Below are 20854 nucleotides of genomic sequence, written 5' to 3'. Positions count from 1 at the left end.
ATTTTGGAAAATCAAAAAGTGGGATGGGTGAAATTGAGTATGTTGATGTGAGCTGTACTAATTTATGAATTTTCTTTACCATGTATCTTATGGAATTTTATTTTATAATTTCTAAATCTTGTCACAAGATTTAACACTAATTTTAGAAATATATGTTCAAGGCAGCAATTTAATCCAGGCATGTACATTATATTTTGGCCTATTGGCTCTCTACAAATGTTTCATGTGACTGTTTGCTTCATTAAATGTATGCAAGTTTTGACCCAGGAATTTTTCATTTGCTGAAGGGGATAAATTTTGAATTATCTGTAAGAAATTAAACTGCTTCAGCATCCCATGACTTCCAGGTATCAAAATAATGTGTTTATTGTTATAAAAAGGAAAATCTCTGTTTATTGTATTGGGCAAATATATTTTAAAATTGTTTGCAACAATTTATAATTAAACATTTTCTGTGTTTTAATTTAGACACAATGTCGTAATTGGATGAAAACTGGTCATTGTCCATATGGGAACACTTGTAGGTTTACTCATGGATCCTCCCCCAGAGGTAAAGGATACAGTGCCACATACAGAAGGTAAAATGTTACTGATTTTTAAGAACTTAACTAATTTTAATAAATATTTTGTCGAGCATTATTATATATTTTTCATCTGTGCTTTCCAATTTTCATTGACCACTTTATATAATTTTTGAAATATTAATTAGAATCTGCTTTCATGGCTCCTAACTCTCAGGATCCACTTCTGATCGAGTATCGTGACATTACAATTGACAAGACACCAGGGACCCCTTTAAGTTCTTGTCTAGTAGCAACATCCATTGAAAAATGGGTCGTTCTTCCTCTAGAAATCGCTAGATCTTTGTTAGAAACACTTTAGTTTCAGGTCAGCAGAAGTTGTCTACAAACTCGGTTAGCTTAGCTGTTAGAGCAACACTATAAGATGGCCACCAACCTGGGTTTGAATCTTGCACTGTAAATAAGGAGTTTGTATGTTCTCCTTGTGTTTTCCCTGGGAGCTGCGGTTTCCTTCCACTCTTCAAGAACATACAATGGTTGTAGATTAGTGTATTTGGGCAGGCATAGACTCATGGGTTGGAAAGGCCTAACGTTACCATGATGAATATTTAAGTTCATTTAAAAATTCTGGGCTATGAAATTCTTAAAGGGTTCAAAGGACAAATATTGGAAGGATGTTTGGTATAGTTGAGTAATTTAACACTTGTGGTTATGTCCTCATAATGAGTAGAAGCCATTAAATATTGAGAAAAATTTCTTCACTTGGACTTAGTGAATGTTCAGAATTTTCCACTCAAGAGTGGGTGCTTATTAATTGTGTATTCCTGAAAACAATTTTCTATCTTTGAAGATTAAAAAATCCATCAATGGATTTGGAGATAATGAGTGAGAATAGAGCTAGGATAAATTGACCTTGATCTTGTTGAATGATGGAGAAGACTCAAAGGGTCTTTACACAGCAGCTTTTTTTAAAGATATTTTTATTGAAAGAAAATAGCCATATTTTTATAAATAGATACACACAAGAAAAAAAGCACACAAACAAAAAAAACAAGTGAGTAAACAAACTAAATGCTCCCTCCCTCCCTCCACCCGCAATTCTGATATGGTAGAAATTTCTCCCACATTCACAATTGAAATCGATCAAATAGGTATGAGGTCCTAATGTATATTAATAAGGTATATATTAATGTATTAAGCAGATAGTAGGTGTAAGGGTTAAAATGAGTTGCAAATATTGTTTACATATTCCATGATTATGACTCCATAGCAACAACCTCCAAGCCAAGCCTCTCACTCTGGATGTTTGACATAAATAACCTACCAGAAGTTTGAATTTTCCTTTGTACTATTTCAACTAGAACAAAATGTTGTACAGGAGGACAGGTATCCATTCTAATTCAGTAGCCGAGGAGATGTAATGATGTTAATAAGGCCAATAAAGAGCCCCATATTTTTTCATATGTAGCTGGTTTCCTCTTCACACTATACAAGATCTTTTCAGGGGCACTATAGGATGTTAACTTATTTAACCATTACCTTCATGAAGGAGAAAGTTCAGATTTCCAGTCCACTTTTCCCCAGATGTGGCTGCAAGCATTATAAAGTATTTTTTTAAATTATGATTCTCATTAAGACCTTGTAGATCTCCCAAAATCCAGACCTCAGGGTCAAATGAAATTTTAGTTTTTATAATATCTGAGGTTATTCCAGCAATGTATTTCCAAAAGTCTTCCAGATAAGAGCAATTCCAAGGCATATGAAGTAAATCTCTGTCACAAGTTTTACATCTTTGACAATTGGGAGAGGAGTTATGGTATAATTTGTGCAGTCTATGTGGAGTGTATAAGACCTATCAATGATATTAAACTGTACTGTATTTGTCTATGTTTAGTTGAGATAAATAACATTTTGAGACTTTTGAAGAATATTACACTAATCAGCATCATTATAATCGCATTCAAGATCTGATTCCCATTTATTTTTAATATCACTCTTAGTATAGATTGACAAGCTGCTGTTTAAAATAATATAAATAGATGATGTCAGTGTAGTGTACAGGCTTCACTAAACAAATGTTTTTCAAAAGGGGATTCTGTTGGAATTTGAGGATAGTCTGTATAAAACTGTTACGGACCCAGTGCCTAATCTGAAAATATTTAAATAAATTATGATTTGGTAGATTGAATTGACTAGACAATTGTTGAAAATCGGCAAGTTTTCTTGGCTATATAAATCTTCAACTGTTTTTATACCACAATTAGCCCAATTTCTAAAAGTTCCATCTGCAATTAGGTGAGGGAATTTGGAGTTATTCCACAGTATTCCGAACTAATGAGGTATTTATACCAATAACAGCATAAGTTTTTTGCCAAACTGCAAAAGAATTTAGAATTATGGGGCTCTTAGTAATATTTAAGAATCCTTTCTTAAATGTTAAAAAAGAAAGAACTTTTAAGGGAACTTTTTTAGTTGATGTTGTTCAATAGGAAGCCATCTAGCCTCATTGTCCTCAGAGTGCAACCAACACCATATTGGACAAAATTAGGCTGCAAGGTAATAACATTTAAAATTAGGAAGATTTAATCCTCCCTTACCATAAGGGACCTGAAGGGTTGACAGTTGGACTCTAGGGCCTTTGCCTTTCCATAAAAAGCTGGACGTTGATTTGTTTAGTTCATTAAATAGACTTTTGGAAATTTTAAATGGGACACATTGGAATAAATTTAGAAATTTGGGGAGTATATTCATTTTAATTGTTCACTCTTCCAATTAAAGGTAATGGCAGTTCTCTCCATTTCTGTAGATCTAATAAAGATAAAGGGTAAAGGTTCCATTATTGCCATGTAATACTACATTTAGAAAGTAACATGAAATTCTTTTTAATTTTGTCTACCGTAAGCGAGACAGGGTGTCACTACTTTGTCCAGTGCCCTCACAGAAATAAGGCCCGAGCAAGGAACAAACTTGCAACCCCTGGTTTACAAGACCAGTCGTCTAACCATTGAACCAATTCAATAATTTAATGTAATCATCTTTAAGGATTTTGTCTGTAGATCTCCTAATTTCCATTTGGGCACCATTGCAAGGGTTTGACTAGGTTCTTGGTGTTATTATTGTGTATATTAAAAGGCATGACTTCACTTTTTAAAAGGTTTAATTTATATCCAGAAGCAACACTGTATTGTTGGAAACATTGTAGAAGGGAAGGTAATGATTTTGTTGGACCAGACAGGAAAACTAAAAGATCATTGGTGTAAAGGGCTAGTTTGTTTTCATTTGAACCAAATTTAATCCAAGTAATGGTGGGATTAGAATGAATAGAAATTGCCAAAATGATTCAATAGCTATTGAGAACAGCAGCGGAGCACTTTGGCAACCTTGGCAGACGGCTCTGGATAGAGGAAAGGCACCGACAGAACTCCATTAGTTAGAATTTGAGCTTTAGGACCAGCAAAAAATCTGTCAATGAATTGAATAAATCTCTCTCCAAAATTCATTGCTTTCAGAGTTTGCAAAAGTAAACTAGATTCAATCCTGTCGAACGCCTTCTCTGCCTCCATAATTATTACCAAATAGGATCATTTTGCATATGAGCTGCTTCCATTATGTAAAAAGTATTCGTACATTGTCAGATCCATATGGATTTCTGACAAAGCTTGTCTGATCAGCATTAATAATTTTAGGGATAATGTCATCTATTCTTAATGTAATTAATTTTGATAAAATTTTGTAATCTGAATTCAAAAGATTAAGGAGCTGATAAGAAGTACATTTTTGACGATCCTTCTCAGGTTTTGGCATTAATGTTATTGTAGCCAATTCCAGAGAGCTCGGCAGAGTTTTATTAGTCAGTGCTTCCTTAAACAGATTTGTTAAAGGGGTTAAAAGCTTATCTGAAAAGGCTTTAAAGTATTCAACTGGAAAGCCATCTGACCCCAGAGCTTTATTGTTTTGTAGAGTGTCAGAACCTTCTTAGATATATTAACATTAAGACGATCTTTGTCCTTAAGATCTAACTTAGGCAGATTAATTAGTTCAAGAAACGTGTTGCTTTGGTGTTTTCTACATCATGATCTGTCTTGTATAGTATTTCATAAAACTTTCTAAATTTTTGATTCATATATTGTGGATTAATGAGGGATCTGCCATCATCCATAACAATAGATTGGTGGTCTCTTCCTTTTTTATTTTCCAGGCTAATAACTTATCAGCTTTGTTTCTGAATTCGTAATAGTGATAGTTAGTTCTGACCTTATCTGCCTCAGCTTTACAAAATACATAAATTATTATATTAGATCCATTTTAAAGCCAATATATTAAGTACTTCTTCACTTTTAGTAAAAGCATATTCTCGTTCATGATTTCTAATCTCTTCCTCTACCAGATACAAGAGTTTTCCTTTTTTATCCTCTCATCTTACGTGTGCCATATGAAAGAACCCTTCCTCTCATATATGCTTTCAAAACCTCTCATATGTTAACATGGGAAGAAGAATTTGAACTGGTTCCCATTAATAAATAAATTTGGCCATTTATCAATCTGAGAAATTCAGGATCATTAAGCATATATGTTTTAAAACTCCAACTATAAGATGATGATAGTGTAATATCCATTCTCCAAGTTATCTTTTTTTTTGAAAATTTTATTTAAGAATTTTACAAAATATTACAAAAAAAATACAAGATACAAATACAGATATATATAAAAAAAGAAAAATATAAAAAAGTAATAGTAGTATTGATAATATCCCCATACCCCTTGGAGCCTTAAAAAAATTATACATTTAAAATTAGTTAATCAATGTGCGAACTCTTTACATAACTCTTATTTAAGATTGATAACCATACAACCCAAATATAAAGTCCACATTTTAATAAAAAAAATAATTATTTTGCAAATTGTAAGTTATTTTTTTCCCCAAATATAAACACAATTCCAATTCATTATGCCATCTTTGTATATTCAATTCTACATCATTTTTCCAAGTTATCGCTATACATTTTCTTGCAACCGCTAACTGCTAAAAATGCCAATTGTGGCTTATCAACCAATCCCAAAGTAACAGCATTCATATAACCCAATAAACACATCATTGGATCCATTTGCAAATCAATTGTAAATAAGTCTCTCAAAAATGTAATAATTTTCCCCCCCAAAAATTTAACTTTCTTACATGTCCATTCTTTGGCTTGGCTTCGCGGACGAAGATTTATGGAGGGGGTAAAAAAGTCCACGTCAGCTGCAGGCTCGTTTGTGGCTGACAAGTCCGATGCGGGACAGGCAGACACGATTGCAGCGGTTGCAGGGGAAAATTGGTGGGTTGGGGTTGGGTGTTGGGTTTTTCCTCCTTTGCCTTTTGTCAGTGAGGTAGGCTCTGCGGTCTTCTTCAAAGGAGGTTGCTGCCCGCCAAACTGTGAGGCGCCAAGATGCACGGTTTGAGGCGATATCAGCCCACTGGCGGTGGTCAATGTGGCAGGCACCAAGAGATTTCTTTAGGCAGTCCTTGTACCTTTTCTTTGGTGCACCTCTGTCACGGTGGCCAGTGGAGAGCTCGCCATATAACACGATCTTGGGAAGGCGATGGTCCTCCATTCTGGAGACGTGACCCATCCAGCGCAGCTGGATCTTCAGCAGCGTGGACTCGATGCTGTCGACCTCTGCCATCTCGAGTACTTCGACGTTAGGGATGTAAGCGCTCCAATGGATGTTGAGGATGGAGCGGAGACAACGCTGGTGGAAGCGTTCTAGGAGCCGTAGGTGGTGCCGGTAGAGGACCCATGATTCGGAGCCGAACAGGAGTGTGGGTATGACAACGGAACAGAGGAACTACTGACATGGTCTTTGCCCTCAGACAGCTCCAAGAAAAATGCAGAGAACAAAACAAAGGACTCTACATCACCTTTGTTGACCTCACCAAAGCCTTCGACACCGTGAGCAGGAAAGGGCTTTGGCAAATACTAGAGCGCATCGGATGTCCCCCAAAGTTCCTCAACATGATTATCCAACTGCACGAAAACCAACAAGGTCGGGTCAGATACAGCAATGAGCTCTCTGAACCCTTCTTTATTAACAATGGCGTGAAGCAAGGCTGTGTTCTGGCACCAACCCTCTTTTCAATCTTCTTCAGCATGATGCTGAACCAAGCCATGAAAGACCCCAACAATGAAGACGCTGTTTACATCCAGTACCGCACGGATGGCAGTCTCTTCAATCTGAGGCGCCTGCAAGCTCACACCAAGACACAAGAGAAACTTGTCCGTGAACTACTCTTTGCAGATGATGCCGCTTTAGTTGCCCATTCAGAGCCAGCTCTTCAGCGCTTGACGTCCTGCTTTGCGGAAACTGCCAAAATGTTTGGCCTGGAAGTCAGCCTGAAGAAAACTGAGGTCCTCCATCAGCCAGCTCCCCACCATGATTACCAGCCCCCCCACATCTCCATCGGGCACACAAAACTCAAAACGGTCAACCAGTTTACCTATCTCGGCTGCACCATTTCATCAGATGCAAGGATCGACAATGAGATAGACAACAGACTCGTCAAGGCAAATAGCGCCTTTGGAAGACTACACAAAAGAGTCTGGAAAAACAACCAACTGAAAAACCTTACATGTCCATACACAATGCACAAAAGTACCTGCCTTTTCTCCACATCTAAAACACAAGTCTGTTGGACTAAATCCATATTTCTTCAACTTCTCAGGAGTCAAATATAATAGATGAATAAAAGTATAATTAACTACACTATATCTCACATTAATTAATTTTGTATCACTATCAATACACATATTTGACCATTCCTCCCAAGACTATTCAATATCTAAATCTTTCTCCCATTTCTCTTTTGTCCTAAATAACCCAACTTTATCCATCTTTTCTTGCAACAACTTATACATATCCGATATAAATCCTTTCATTTCCTTGCCAACCATTAAAATCTCAAACTTAGATTGTCTTGGTAAAATTAAATCCTTACCAAATTGTATTCGCAAAAAATCTCGAACTTGATAATAAGCAAAAATAGAATTTGCAGAAATACCAAATTTCTCTTGTAATCTATTAAATGTAGAAAATTTACCCGCCTCAAAACAATCTTGTATAATATTAATTCCTTTCAGTTTCCAATTTTTCAAATAAGGATTATTTAAAGAAAACGGAATTAATTTATTTTGATACAACGGTGATTTAATCAAAATTTTCCCTTTAGAACTTATAACCTGATCCTGCTTATACTTCCAAGTTATCTTTATTGGATAATGGTCAGAAAGCATAGCCAGTAGATAGGAGCATTCAGTTGTTATGTCATAGACCAGCAACAATAGAATATATTTGTTAATAACTATTAATAATATAACAACTTAGATCTGAATTTAGCCCCCAACTATACACAAATATACCAATGTGTTTGTGTGTGTATTACCCAAACTTTTGCAGCTTAGGCACAGTTCTGGAAAGTCAATTCCCAAAGTTCAGTCTTAGAAATCCTGTGTTGAAACTCAGAACTTCTAAACTGATGTTCAGAAGTAATTATGAAGTAGGTGAGAGACAGAGTCATCAGACTGCCTTTAACTCATGAATCCTTGTCGAATTGCTTCCAGAGAAATGTTCTTTCATTCAAATGATTGTCATAACTCCCCTCTTCCTTATTTAGGGGAAATGAAACTTGAGACTTCCACGAGGCTTCCAAAACCCAGGCATGGGGCAGACGAAATGAGATGAAAATGAGACAGAAGAATTTTTAATGTTGAACTTCCTAAACTAGAAGAGAGAGAAAAATATGACTTGGATGCACCTTTTATAAGGGAAGAAATAGAGAAAGCTCTGAGTACTTTACAAGCTAACAAGTCCTCGGAGGAAGATGAGTCCTATAGACAGTTAAAATATTTGTTGATGCCTCGGTTGATGGATGTGTTAGATCAGGCAGTGGAGACCCAAACCCTCCCCGAAACCTTTTCAACTGCTATAATTACAGTGCTACTGAAGAAAGATAGAGACCCACCAAAAACCTCACACCAGAATGCAGATTACAAAATCCTAGCAAAGGCTAACAGATTGGGTATTTACCAAAATTAATACATCCAGATTAGGTAGGGTTTGTTAAAGGAAGACAGTCTTCAAATAGTCTAGGTAGATTATTCAATATAATATTTATGGAAAAATCAAGGATGAATCCAAATATAACTATTTCTATACATGCAGAAAATGCATTTGACTGACTAGAATGATCTTTCTTACATAAAATGTTGGAAAAATTTGGTATAGGTAGAAAATTTATAAATTGGATAAAAACTCTTTATCATCAGCTGCATGCTAAAGTTATAACTTTCTTGAGTAGATTGAGTAGACAGGGGTGTCCCCTATCACCAACATTATTCATACCAGTTATTGAACCCCTGGCAGAGATTATGAGATCTGGATATTAAGGGCTTCAAAGTTGAACATAAAATTAGCCTATTTGCTGATGTTGTGCTATTATGTATTTCTGACCCAGCTGAATCACTGATAAGATTACAAACAATATTAGAAAAATATGGAAAAATATCAGGATATAAAATAAATAAGGATAAAAGTGAGATAATGCCATTGCAAAACTTTGATTATGAAAGATGCCAAAAAGATAGTAGATTTAAATGGAAGAAGGATGGAATTAAATACTTCGGAATAATGACAAATAATAATTTACAGAATTTACATAAGCTTAATTAGAAAAAGATTTACAGAAATTACATTAATAGGAAGGGTAAAGTGGATTAAAAATGAAGGTAATGCCAAGACTACAATTTCTCTTCTTGCCGTTGCCTATTGCACTAACTACATTGTAGCAGCCTGTGTGCAGAGACATGGACCTCAAAAAGGCCAATGAACGGGGTGACCCCGTAAACCTGGGGGTGGCACCGGTTGTCATCCCAGGTGACCTCTAACTGGCGGGAAGATGGGGAACTCTGGTGGGAATGCCAGCCATTCCTAGGCTGGCATTCTGATGACGCGGAGCCCTGATGTCAGCACTAGGGGCCCATATAAGTGTGACAGCCAGAGCAATAAACCAATCTCGTTTTCCAAGGCTTTGGTGTGAGTGTTGTTCTTCTCCACGCTCGTATAGCGCGAACACTTAATTGGTGACCCTGACAGGTCCAACTGACAGTTGGACCCGAAGATGACGGGTCCATGCGACCATCCATGCACTCTCTCTCAGATTTCCAATGTTTTGGGTGTCGCAGCCTCACTTGGGGTTCAAGCAGGCCAAGGCTCAGTTCAAGTTTTGCCACGTCGCTGCTACCGACACCCGCTATTTCTATGTCGTGAGCATCCTCAATCAGGACACAGTGGCAAGGGTTATAGGTTTCCTATGGCAGCTTCCAGAGATAGGCCCTCAAAGAGCTACTAACCGCACTTATGGGCTTTCCCAGCGCAAAGGGTCACCCAATTGCTGCATATAGACGGATTGTGGGATAGCACCCTAATAAGCGAGATGCTCACTCTAACCGAGAGCCACAAACCTCACCTGCTCTTTGTGCAGATCTTTCTGGAGCAGCCCGAGGATATCCGACACTTGCTCACGAACGAGGACTTCAATGACCCTCAGAGGGTAGCCTGAGTGGACGTGCTCTGGAGAGCAGAGAAGGACACCAGTGCCATTGTAGAGCATATCAGCAAGCCCCACAAACAGCCCTCGGCGAGATCAAGGCCAGCAGAGTGGCATGAACACCCTGGGACAGTTATGCTACTACCATCACTGATAGGGTGCGGAAGCCCGTAGATGCCGCTCCTCCTCTGGGTTTTCGGGAAACACCCTGGTCAACCTTCGTTGATGGCTGCAGTGGTTGGGTCACATGATAGCCTCCTCTACGTCTTGGACTCACTGTCGGGCAGACATTTCCTAGTCGACACTGGTGCTGAGATAAGCGTCCTACCCCCACGGGCCTCAATAACCGCAATGGCAAGCAGGGCCCAGCACTGAGGGCAGCCAACAGCTCATACATTCGAACTTTTGGGATCCGCACCATTCCCCTTCATTTCTGCAACAGCCACTTTACATGGACCACCCTTAAGGCAGTGGTGCAACCGCTCCTGGGGGCTGACTTCCTTCAGGCCCACTGCCTGCTTGTCGACCTCAAGGGTCGGTGCTTGGTGCACATCAAAACCTTTCAGTCTCTGCCTCTGGGTGAAGCCAAGCTACCCACCCCTACCTGGACTCTATAACACTCTTGGACAATGAATTCGCTTACATCCTGGAAGAGTTCCCCTTCATAGTAGTGCCACAGTTCTCTGCAGCCGAACCAATAAGCTTAGCCTGGCAAAAGAGGAGTTAAAGAAAATGGAGGAGCTGGGGATTGTGTGGTGCTCCAACAGTACCTGGGCCTCTCCCCTCCACATGGTGCCCAAATCAGGAGAGACCATGCAGTGACTACTGGTACCTCGATGAGGCCACCATACCCGACAGACATCCCTTGCCCCACATCCAAGATTTTGCCTCCAACCTGCATGGGGCACGGGTGTTCTTCAAGGTGGACTTCATTCAGGGTATTACCAAATCCCAGTTCACTCCCAAGACGTCTCCAAGACTGCAGTCATAACCCTGTTAGGCTTGTTTGAATTTCTACGCATGCCCTTAAGTCTAAAGAACGCAGCGCAAACTTTTCAGCTGCTATGGATGCAGTGGGCTGGGACCTCCCATTTGTGTTTATCTATTTGGACGATATCCTCATCGCTGCCTACTAGAGACAACTGTGCACCCACTTGAGTGAGTTTGGGCTGACTATCAATCCTGCAAAATGCCAGCTCAGTCTGGACACCATTGACTTCCTTTGGGACAGGATTAACAGACACGGTACTACATCCCTTCCCGAGAAAGTTGAGGCAGTCTGACATTTCACTCAGCCACGCAAGATAAAAGGGCTATTGGAATTCACTGGTATGATAAAATTTTACCAATGGTTCATACTGGCAACAGCCCACATCATGTGCGCCCTCTTTGTGCTGATGACAGGCAAGTCAACAGACATTACTTGGGACAATGAGTCTTTGAGGGCATTCCAGAACATTAAAGATGCACTGACCAATGCCACCCTCCTGGTCCACCCCAGATTAGAGACACCTATCACCCTGATAGCCAACGCCTCCAGCACAGCAGTAGGGGGCGTGCTAGAACAACTCATCAAGGGTCAATGCCAACCCCTGGCCTTTTTCAGCAGGCACTTCTGCTCCTCAGAGCTCAAATACACAGCTTTTGACCGAGAGCTGTTAGCATTGTGCCTGACGGTAAGATATCTCCATTACTTTTGGGAAGGCCAGCAATTCAGGGTGTTCACTGATCACAAGCCGCATACTTTTGCCTTCCATAAGCTATCAGACCCGTGGTCAGCCTACAACAGAGACCCTTGTCCTACGTGTCCGAGTTTACCACAGACATTCAGTATACCATAGGGAAAACAATATGGTAGCCGATGCTCTCTCATGCCCCACAATCAAATCGATGCACGCCTTATCCCAAGGGGTTGATTACGTGTCCCTCACTAAAGCGCAGCAGCAGGACTCTGGTCTCAGGGTGGAGGACATCCTCATCAGGCCAGGTAACCTGGCACTGCTGTGCGACATTTCTACTGGCAGCCCACCCTATCGTTCTGGCTGCAAGAAGGTACCAGATTTTCAAAGCTATATGCAACCTGGTGCACTTCGCAATCCACACCATGGTCAAAATGATGGCCAGCAGGTTTGTCTGGCATGGCCTCCGTTAACAGGTCAGCCAGTGGGCCAAGTCCTGCACGAACTGTCAGTCCTCCAAAGTGCAGGTTCACATGAGAGTGCCCACACAGACCTTTGAGCCAGCGTGGCGTAGGTTCAGCCATTTGCACATTGACAGTGGGGCAGTTGCCGGTTTCCTATGGGGTGAGATACCATTTGACCATGGTTGACTGCTCCATGAGGTAGCCGGAGGCGGTCCTGCTGGCTGATACCACTGCAGAAACCTGCACCAGGGCACAAATGATGCATGGGTGTCCCGATTTGGGGTTCTAGAACACCTAAGTGAGGACAGGGGGCACAATTCACCTCTGAGCTCTGTGTAGCACTGGCTAACTTTCTGGGGATACAGCTCCACCACACCACGGCGTATCACCCTCAGGCCAATGGGTTGGTGGAGCACTTCACGTCAAGGCAGCCTTGATGGCCTAGCTTAAGAGTCCCAACTGGATGGACGAACTGTCTTGGGTCCTTTTGGGAATTTGTATCGCACTGAAGGATGCCTCGGCAGCGGAGATGGTCTACAATGCACCTTTAATCATCCCCAGGAAGTTTCTGGCCCCCGATAAATGCCTAGAAGACCCTGCAGTGACCCTCAAGAACTTGCGGTGAAAACTGGGGTCCGTGGTCCCGCGCCAACTCCCACGGTATGGCCAGCCCAAGCATAGCATCCCAAAGGGCCTAAAGACTTGTTAGTACATGTTCCTGAGAAGGGGCACACACAGGCCACCCTTACATCAACCCTACGAGAGGCTCTACAAGGTCATTAGGGACAATGGTTCCACCTTCGTCCTCAACATCAGTGGTAAGGAGGAGACTTTTACCGTCGACCGTTTAAAACCGGCATATCTGGTCTGCAATGAACCGGTCTTCCCCATGACGCAGGGGCAGGCCACCTAAGGCTACGGACAATGGTCTGGTCGCCAGTTCTGGTGGGGGGGGGGGGGGTTTGTGTCGTGGCCCGTGCATGAAGACATGGACCAGCCTGCAAAATGGCCAACAAATGCAGCACCGCGCAAACCTGAGGGTGACACGGGCTGTCATCCCAGGTGACCGCCACACAGTGGGAAGATGGGGATCTCTGGCGGGAATGCCAGCCAATCCTAGGCTGGCGCTCAGATGACTTGGGCCCCTGACGTCAGCACCAGGGGCCCATATAAGCATAATGACCAGAGCAATGAACCCGTCTCATTTTACAAGGCTTTGGTGTGCGGGCCATTCTTCTCCATGCTCACATAGTGCAAATGCTCCATCATAATTGTATAAGACAATTCCTATGGAATAACAAAGTACCAAGAATTGCACTGGAAGAGTTAATATGGGATTATAAATTGGAAAGACTTAGACTATCAACACAAGGAAGATTTTTATCATCTTTCTTTGAAGAAAACGGGCCCCCTTCATGGATTCGAATGGGACTGAATTCAATAAAGGAGAAGACAATGAAGAACTTTATATATAAGTGGAATGTCAAGTCAATACAAAAAAACAGATAATCCTATATTAATACATATGTTTAGAATATGTCAAGAAATAAATGAATGTATTGGGGAAATAGCAGGTATATCACTGAAGACTATTATGCAAAAATGTGCTACTGCCTATGAACCTGGGTAACAAAATGTTGAATTCATGGTATGATAAAGGAATTAGATAGGTTGATGATTGCTAAAAGCAAGGATCTTTTATGTCTTTTGAACAATTAAGAAATTAGTATGGAGTAGCTAATGGGACATTCTTCTGTTTTCTCCAGTTAAGATGGTTCTTGAGAGAAAGATGGAGACCAAACTTGGTCCCACCTGAAATTAGTGAGATGGAACAAATGATTTGGCTGGGGAACACACCTAAATTTATATATAAAATGTACTTTGTTCTCCAAAATGAGAACAGAGATCGGGAGAGAGAGATGGGAATTGGATTTAGGAGTTGCAATAATGGAAAGTTGTTGGTCTGATTGATGTTTTGATAGTATGAAGTCAATTATAAATGCAAGATACGGATTAGTTCAAAATAATTTTCTACACCAATTATACCTCACATCACAGAAATTACATCAGTCAAATTCAGAAATATCGGAGATGTGTTTTAGATGTGGAATAGAAATAGGAACGTTTGTACATGCTACGTGGTTATGTGTGAAGGTGAGACCTTTTTGGAAGGATATTACTGAAAGGATAACAGGGGTGGCCTTCGCGGACTACCTGGAGCTTTATCTTTTGGGTAATTTTTTTGAAAAAAGTAAACTAACTGAATCCCAAATTTTATTTGTTAAACTAGTTTTAACTGTGGTTAAGAAATGCATTGTGATTACTTGGAAATCTGACTCCCCTCTACAGATAACACGACAGAGGACAGAGATGAACAGTTGTATACCTGTGGAAAAAAAATCACAGATAATTTAAAGAACAAATATGACACATTTATAAAAAATATGGCTACCATATTTGGACTATTTAGGAACCCAAATATAAGTAAAAAGGAAAAAAAGTGCTATTATCATAAAAATATGTGATCTTCTCAACAAAGATATTTTTTTAACCCAACTGTAAGCCCTGACAGTGTATGGATTTATGCTGTGAAGGCTGGTGGGGGGGGGGGGTAGGGGTTGTTGTTATCCGTTTTGTAAGAAAAATATATATATCTTTTTAAACTATATTTATCTTAATGGAAAATGTTGATATTTATAAATAAAATATTTAAAAAAAAGGAAAAGCCCTTTACCTTTGGATTAAGCTGATGCCAAATATCACATAACCCCCAAATCCCTCATACCCTGATCCAGGACCAATGCTGCCCTTGAACTATTAAAAGATCTTGGTGTGGATTGATGCATTGCTGGGTCTAGGACCAAATTGAAGTCATCACCAACCAGACAGTGGTTCAAAACTGTTGTAAGTTTTAATATCAAATCATTAAAAAACAGTTTCATCATGGTTGGGATCATATACATTAATCAGTGTGACCCTGTTCATATTCAGTTCACAATTAACCTAAAGAAATCTGCTGTTCTTATTTTTTTTTCTATTTAAACCTCACATTTTTATTAACGAGTATACCCACTCCCCTTGCTTTTGTGGTAAATGAAGGATGGTAAACATCAAATGCTTGGCCAAAGGGGAAAGTTTGAAGAAACAATTAAACAGGAGTCTTGATAGCAGTGTGAAAGGAACTGCCCTTAAATCTGGTGGTGCTTGATCTCACAGTAGTGAATTTTCTTCCTATTGAGAAGAGAAGAAAGTGTGGCCAGGATGGAATGAGTCCTTCAATATAATGACTGTTTTTCCAAAGCAATGGGAATTTTAGATTTAGTTGTTGGGGGTGGGGGTCATAGGTGTTGTGTGATGGTCTAAGCTATGTTCACAATTCTTTTAGTTTCTTGTGGATTTATGAAGAGCAATTCCATACCACGACTACAAGAAACTGCAGGGTTGTGACTGCAGCTTGGACCATTTTTTTGTGAAAAATATAAGGATTAATTTGCTGAAAATACTTTATAATGTACTTTGTGATGTCAGAATGAAGTTTCTATGACTTAAGAATAGATATTGTAGAGACTACTCTCCACAAAAGCCGCTTGGAGACTAGGTGAGGGTCTTTATTCGTGCCGCATTTCAATTTTATCCAATGCAAGTTCAGGTGCATTTAAATCATTTATTTATTAACACATAAAACTTGTAATGATCTTCTTTAATGTTCATGAAATAGATAAATAAATAACATTGTATGATAAAGATCTGTAATAACAAAATATCTGTGTTAACAGTCAACAAAAAATATGTGAGCTTGACTCCCCCTACTTGGTTTACCCCACCATATTGTATAATATGCTGTAACGATCCTGAATTCATACCTGCACTCTCATACATGCGCCAACCAAACTCCAATGTGTGAACCCACCACGTATGTGCCAACCAAAGACTTGCACATAGGAATCAAGATGGCCGCGCCCAGTCTACAGACCCCGGGACGCCGACTAAATAAGTTCGCATAAATTGCACATTTGGCCCCGACAGATATTATGATCTCATAAGTTGTATCTTCCCTGTGAACTGAATTTTATGACTTGTTTTTAAATGCAGACCTGATCTCACATGTGAAAGGAATGTGTTTTTTCTCCCCATCTACAAAAGCAACTCAATATCTCACCTGTGCCACAGGTCCAAATGAGTTGTAGGCTTGCAAATTTGAAATTTTCATTACTACTAGCCAGAAGTGTATGTCATATGTGCCAGATGTGTACCTAATATATGCTAAATACATATTTTTAAGTTGTATCTTCTAAAATGTATTTTATATTTGTTATGGGTGCAATAATTCAACTTCCATATATTGTAACTTAAAAAGATCAACAGTGAGATCTGAATGGTTCCACCATCAGGCTATGTTATCAATGTCAGTGAAATCTATCAGATCATAAAATATTGTTTTTTATATGAAGGCTACACAGTCTAAATCCAAATAGAAGCCCACAGGCTGAACCAAAACATCCCATTAATTTATGCTGATAATTGTGATCTATTTTGGCCTGGAGGATATTAGTATCTTTATAAATACATAATTGCATTTGTATTTCTTCTAAATCTGAAGGAAAAGTTTGAAGTTCTTTTTCAGTTAAGATTATGAGTGTTATAAATAAAATGTTTGGTTGAATACGCTGCTTTGCTGTTAATTTAAATACTTTGCTGAAACAAACAAAATACAGTAAAACCCCTGATATCCAGGGGTTGGGGATGGTAGATGCCAGATAAGTGAGTTTTCTGGTTGCATGAATTGCTTGCTGCATTGATTAGTGAAATAGTGGCAAGGCGCGACAGTTTTAAACTTCTGTATTTTTTGGCCTATTTATTTTCTGTGATTTTTTTTGCCGGTTGCTTGAATTCTGGATCACAGCAGTTTTACTGTACTCCTAAAGCTGTAGTAGAATTATTAGTAAAACACTTCATTGATATCAAGCAGACATGCAAGACATTTGTTCCCCATGCACTCATTGATTTGGTTGTACTGATAGATGTTTCATCTTGAAATATCTATGTTTGAATATACAGTACAACTCCCGATTATTCAAAATGGCTGATTTCAGATAAATGATATTTTTGGATAACTGGTCATTTTTTAAAAACAGCCCAGTAGCAACAGCAAATCACTTGTAACAGTTTTTCAACAAACAACAAGGGAAGAATTTTTAAGCATAAAATAATGTTTCATTCTCACCAAAAAAACAACCTGACAAAAATAAGATAAATCCAACACCAAAAACTTGAAATTCTACTCCACCATAGTTTTTTTTCCAAATTTCCAAATTTTATGTACCTAAAAGCATTGCAAATTTCCAAATTTTCAAAAGTTTTTCAGCCTGTGATGTCAGTTTGACTCCAAAAATGTTTCTGATAATTGGATATCTTAATTTATCCAAATTTTTTCGGAGGTGAAATGACGTCTATTTGGCTTCAAAATTTTTTGGACAAATGAGGATTTCTGATTTTTCTGAAATCATCAATTATCTAAAAAAATGTTGGATTTGAACAGATCTCACTTCAAGGTCCAAAAATCTTTTGGATCACTGAAGAATTTGAATCATCGGAGTTGTACTGTATTTAAAGCTTTCACAAAGCATTTGCTCTTCTGTGCATCCGTACTTTCTACTAACTTAAATTATAAGGTTTTTCTGTACTTATGATAGTTGTAAATGTTCTTGAATTTGTGATGTTCTTTATTTTTCACCTCATTAATATTTAACATTTTTTTTAATGAAAAAATATTCATTATTTCATGATGTTTCAGAGTTAATTAGGAAATTTACTAGCATCAGAATTATGTATTTGAATGTTCCTATTAATCCTGCATTCATGTGGTAAAATTGAGTTAAATATCTGGTAAATGAATGGTTGAATCGTGCATCTGCAAATATATACAATAAAATCCCCATTATCCAGCTCCTGTTGAGATTGTGGCTGTCGGATATGCGAATTATATGGTTGACTGAGACTCACTCTTCCAAGGCCAAACTAATATACCTGCATTAAGAAAACACCATTTAAAAGACAAAAGATGGCAAAGTGTAAAGTAATTTGAAAAAAATTTAGTAAGTTAGTCTTTAATTATGTAAAGTTCTCGTTAATCAAGTAATTTCCGTAACATAAAATTAAAATTTGAACCCTAGCCGCTGACGCTGTTGCAGCATTGCGCTAGCCACTACAGTAACCTTGCTACTATCATAGTTAACACCCCTCCCCAAGTTTACAGATAAAGCCTTACTAATATACTTAATACTAATAAAGATAAAGATTCTTACTCGGAAGGGATTAGGGAGAGTCGCCCCAGCTGAGAGTGGCATCTTAGTGTCCCTGTCAGACTATCGGTGCAACATGACTCACCTTTAAGCCAGTGTCCCAGTGAGGCCCTCAGCGCAACCCGACTCACCTCCATGCCACTGTCTCAGTCAGGCTGTCTGCACAACCCGACTGACCTCTGTGCAAGTGTCCCACTTAGGCCCCCAGTGCAACCCGACTCTCTTCCATGCAAGTGTCCTGGTCAAGCCCTTGGCATACCTTCCTTGTGCTGACAACCATCATCTCCACGCAAGTGTCCTGGTCAGACCCTCAGAGCAACCCAACCCTCCTCCACGCAAGTGTCTAGGTCAGGCACTCAGTGCACCTTTCTTGAACTGATAACCCTTGGTGCACCTTTTTCACATTCTCAACCTGACTCACCTCCACACAAGTAGTGACAATGAAAAGATTGTGGATGCTTGAGGGGCATTTCAGTAGGGCAAACCTGCATGTGTCCAGCCAAGTCTCAGAGCTCTCCCGTGGGGTCTCATCCACCCAGTCTCAATCATTCAATTTATTTTTTTAAATATGTTTTTTGCTGGTTGTTTGAGTTTCTGGTTGATTGAATTCTGGATAATGGGGATTTTACTGTATTCTAATTTCACAAAAGCATTGCTTATGTACATTACTTTATACTTTTTAGTTAAAGAATAGAAGGAAAGAGATCTTGATGGAATTTCTATTTAACTGTTACTTTCCTTTACTGAATATGCAGATCTCCAGAAAGACCAACTGGTGATTTGCGAGAGAGAATGAAGAATAAAAGACAAGATGTAGAATCTGAGCCACAGAAGAGATCCCAGGATGAGTCCTCCTCTCCAACCAGGGTAAAAATGATTATAATTCAAAAATTTGATAAACGACAGTAATCCAGTTAAATAGTGCATATTGGGCTCATGAACTAATTTTTGTTACAAAATAAAAATTAGGTTCAAGCTGTTGAAACCATTTTGATTTATTAGAATAAAGCTTCTGATGTTGCACTATTTTGGAACAAAGATTAAGTATTTTAGTCCACAGCAATATTCCAATCAAATTAATCTTTCCATCTTGAGTTTAAAAACTATTTTTTATTATAAAAAATTGTTTCAACAACTTGAACCTAATTTTTAAGAGTTATCAGAACCAGGTTTCTGATGTTGCATAGCCTGACAATCCAAGATATATGATGGGCCAGTTGAGGAAAAGTGGAAGATTTGCAAAGTGATTTTGTTCACAGTCCTCGAGAAAAGTATATTCCAGTTAAAAACAAGGATAATAAAAGGATAGGAACTACATGCATTCAAAGACTCCAAGAATAGTGGGAAACTGGAAGATTAGGAAGTCTTCAAAAAAAAGATCCACTAAACAAGTAATAAAGAAATTTTAAAAAGTTGTGAAAATAAACTAGCACAAAACATAAAAACAAATGGTACAGTTTTTTTTAAATAATTATATCAAACTGAAAAGAGTTGCAAAGTAAATGTAGGTCCCTTGGAAGATGTGAAGGACAAATTAAGGGTAATGTGGAAATGGAGAAAGTTGGCATGGATATTAGCATGGATAGAAAATTGGTTAACTGAGAGAAGGCAGAGAGTTGGGATAAATGGGTATTTCTCTTTTTGGCAATCAGTGGTGCTAGGCCCACAACTGTTAATGATACATGTCGCCAACTTCATCACGGCCTGTGTGGATGAGTCTTGTCCATGCATGTATCCCAACTAAAAATACCTTGAATGAACCAGAGGTTTTCCAACTTGCTGAGGGCTAGGTTGATGCCATTTAAGACCAGTGATCCAGATCTCTACAAGAAGTCCAGGTACGATCTACTGAAGGTGATCTTAACAGCAAAGAGGCAATTCTCTATAAAGTTAGAAACAGAACCAGATACTTTCCAGCTATGGCAGGACTTGCAGGCAATTACATCGTTCAAGATGAGGCCTAATGTCATAAATGACTATAATGCTTCACTCCCCGATGAGCTGAACATCTTTTATGCTCGCAATGAAAAGGAGAATTCAACAGTACCAATAAGAATACGTGCAGAAGCTGGGGGCCTTGTGATATCTGTCTCTGAGGCCAATGTCAGAACATTAATCAAGAGGGTGAACTTTCACAACATGTCAGGCCCTAATGGCATACCTGGTACCTGGCAGGGTGCCAACCAACTAGCTGGAGTGTTCATGGACATTTTCAATCTCCCTGCTGCAGTTGGAGGTTCCCACCTGCTTCAAAAGGGCATCAATCATCCCGGTTCCCAAGAAGAGCAGTGTGTCCTGCCTCAAT

The 20854-nt window shown here is 39.1% G+C and overlaps 1 protein-coding gene across 9 annotated transcripts in view; it reads left to right on the top strand.

Annotated features, from left to right (window-relative positions):
• Positions 1 to 20854, top strand: part of zc3h13 (zinc finger CCCH-type containing 13) — a 121437-nt gene that overhangs the window by 16164 nt on the left and 84419 nt on the right. For 7 of the 9 annotated variants that reach the window (XM_069889648.1, XM_069889649.1, XM_069889652.1 and 4 more), the window contains 2 exons: positions 469 to 578; positions 19305 to 19416. In XM_069889648.1, the coding sequence (XP_069745749.1) occupies positions 469 to 578; positions 19305 to 19416 (222 nt within the window). Of the gene's footprint in view, positions 1 to 468; positions 579 to 15822; positions 15897 to 19304; positions 19417 to 20854 lie in introns of those variants that run through there. The other 2 variants (XM_069889656.1, XM_069889655.1) reach the window with 2 other exon arrangements.

Source organism: Narcine bancroftii, chromosome 7 (assembly GCF_036971445.1).
Source record: "Narcine bancroftii isolate sNarBan1 chromosome 7, sNarBan1.hap1, whole genome shotgun sequence".
Lineage (NCBI taxonomy): Eukaryota > Metazoa > Chordata > Chondrichthyes > Torpediniformes > Narcinidae > Narcine > Narcine bancroftii.
This window is presented reverse-complemented; position numbering and strand designations above follow the sequence as displayed.